General features: G+C 37.6%; 1 protein-coding gene across 1 annotated transcript in view; it reads right to left on the reverse strand.

The window, feature by feature from the left end:
* slc6a5 (solute carrier family 6 member 5) overlaps nucleotides 1–1202 on the reverse strand; it is a gene marked incomplete in the record, with an annotated part of 31971 nt that overhangs the window by 26752 nt on the left and 4017 nt on the right. The window contains 1 exon segment of the mRNA XM_014018607.1: nucleotides 977–1150. Within this exon segment, the coding sequence (XP_013874061.1) occupies nucleotides 977–1150 (174 nt within the window).

The following is a 1202-nucleotide window of genomic DNA, read 5'->3' on the forward strand; positions in this document are numbered from 1 at the left end:
TAATAATAATAATTATTATTATTAAAGCACACACTTACTTACAGTCTCATAAAATGAGGTGGACAAAACCTGACTCTTGTTGCAGAAAATCAAAATATCACCTTGAAACCAAATTAAATACTTATTTTTATCAAAGTTGTGATTAAGATTTTAGGAGAGTAATAAATAAAAGGCACATTATCTTTTTTTTTACAAGAACCAGAATGCAAGGCCACTCCAGAGCTATGTGYGCTAAGTGTGAGGTATCTTCTTTCTAAATTACAATTTATATATTRGTTTCGCTTTTTATTCCTATAATAATTGTTACAGTTTTTATTTTCTTGCCAGATGAGCAGAAAGACCATTGTTAGATGGCCCCGCAGTTCTGGTTGCCGCCAGCAGGGGTCAGTGTGGGGCTCACTGCAGCACTGCAGCAGCTCAGAGCTGTACAGTAAATTTGTCAAGCAAGCAGATTTTCTGCTGAATTTACAGAAAGGCGGATGGCAAATATTACCCAAAATGAAACCAAATCACATTTTTATTCGGCGAACAAAAACGTAAAACTGATCCATTTCCGTGGCTTTATTATTTATATATAGAAAAACACATTTTTATGCAGTTTTCATTATATAAAAAAACATTATAGAGCATTTTCACGACTATTTCTATTGCAGATGTTTCGGACTAAACACGTATTATAAACGAGGAATACATATAAAACACATATGAAGCTTGATTTAAATTTATTTTTTGTTCCAATCTGTCTCAGGGAGGCCCCCCCATCGCGCGCTGTCTGTCGGCCTTCTTCGTTACAAACACGTCAAACAGATAAACGAGCTGCTTTTCGTTTGTCTTTAATGGTGAAACGCTGCAGAGATCGCAGGTCAGGATTCATTATACTGCAGGACACCTCAGCTGAGGGGGAGTCATGACGCATTGCGCATTGTGGGCAGAGGGGGGCTTTACGTGTGTGTGTGCAGGTGTGTGTGTGTCTTACCTAAAAGAAGCATGTCTTTGTCCTTACATTCCAGCGTGTTCCACTCATTCCTACAGTTAGCCCATGGCAGTGAGCCCTTCAACGAAGCGAACAGGTAGTACAGTGTCCAGCACATTATAATGTTATAGTATATGGCTATCAAGACAGATATTATCAACATGGCAATCCCGCAACCTAAAATAAATAAATGAGACGAAATATATAAATTACTCTTTAAGAGAATATT

This window comes from Austrofundulus limnaeus, unplaced genomic scaffold, assembly GCF_001266775.1.
Source record: "Austrofundulus limnaeus strain Quisiro unplaced genomic scaffold, Austrofundulus_limnaeus-1.0 Scaffold197, whole genome shotgun sequence".
In the NCBI taxonomy this organism is placed as follows: domain Eukaryota; kingdom Metazoa; phylum Chordata; class Actinopteri; order Cyprinodontiformes; family Rivulidae; genus Austrofundulus; species Austrofundulus limnaeus.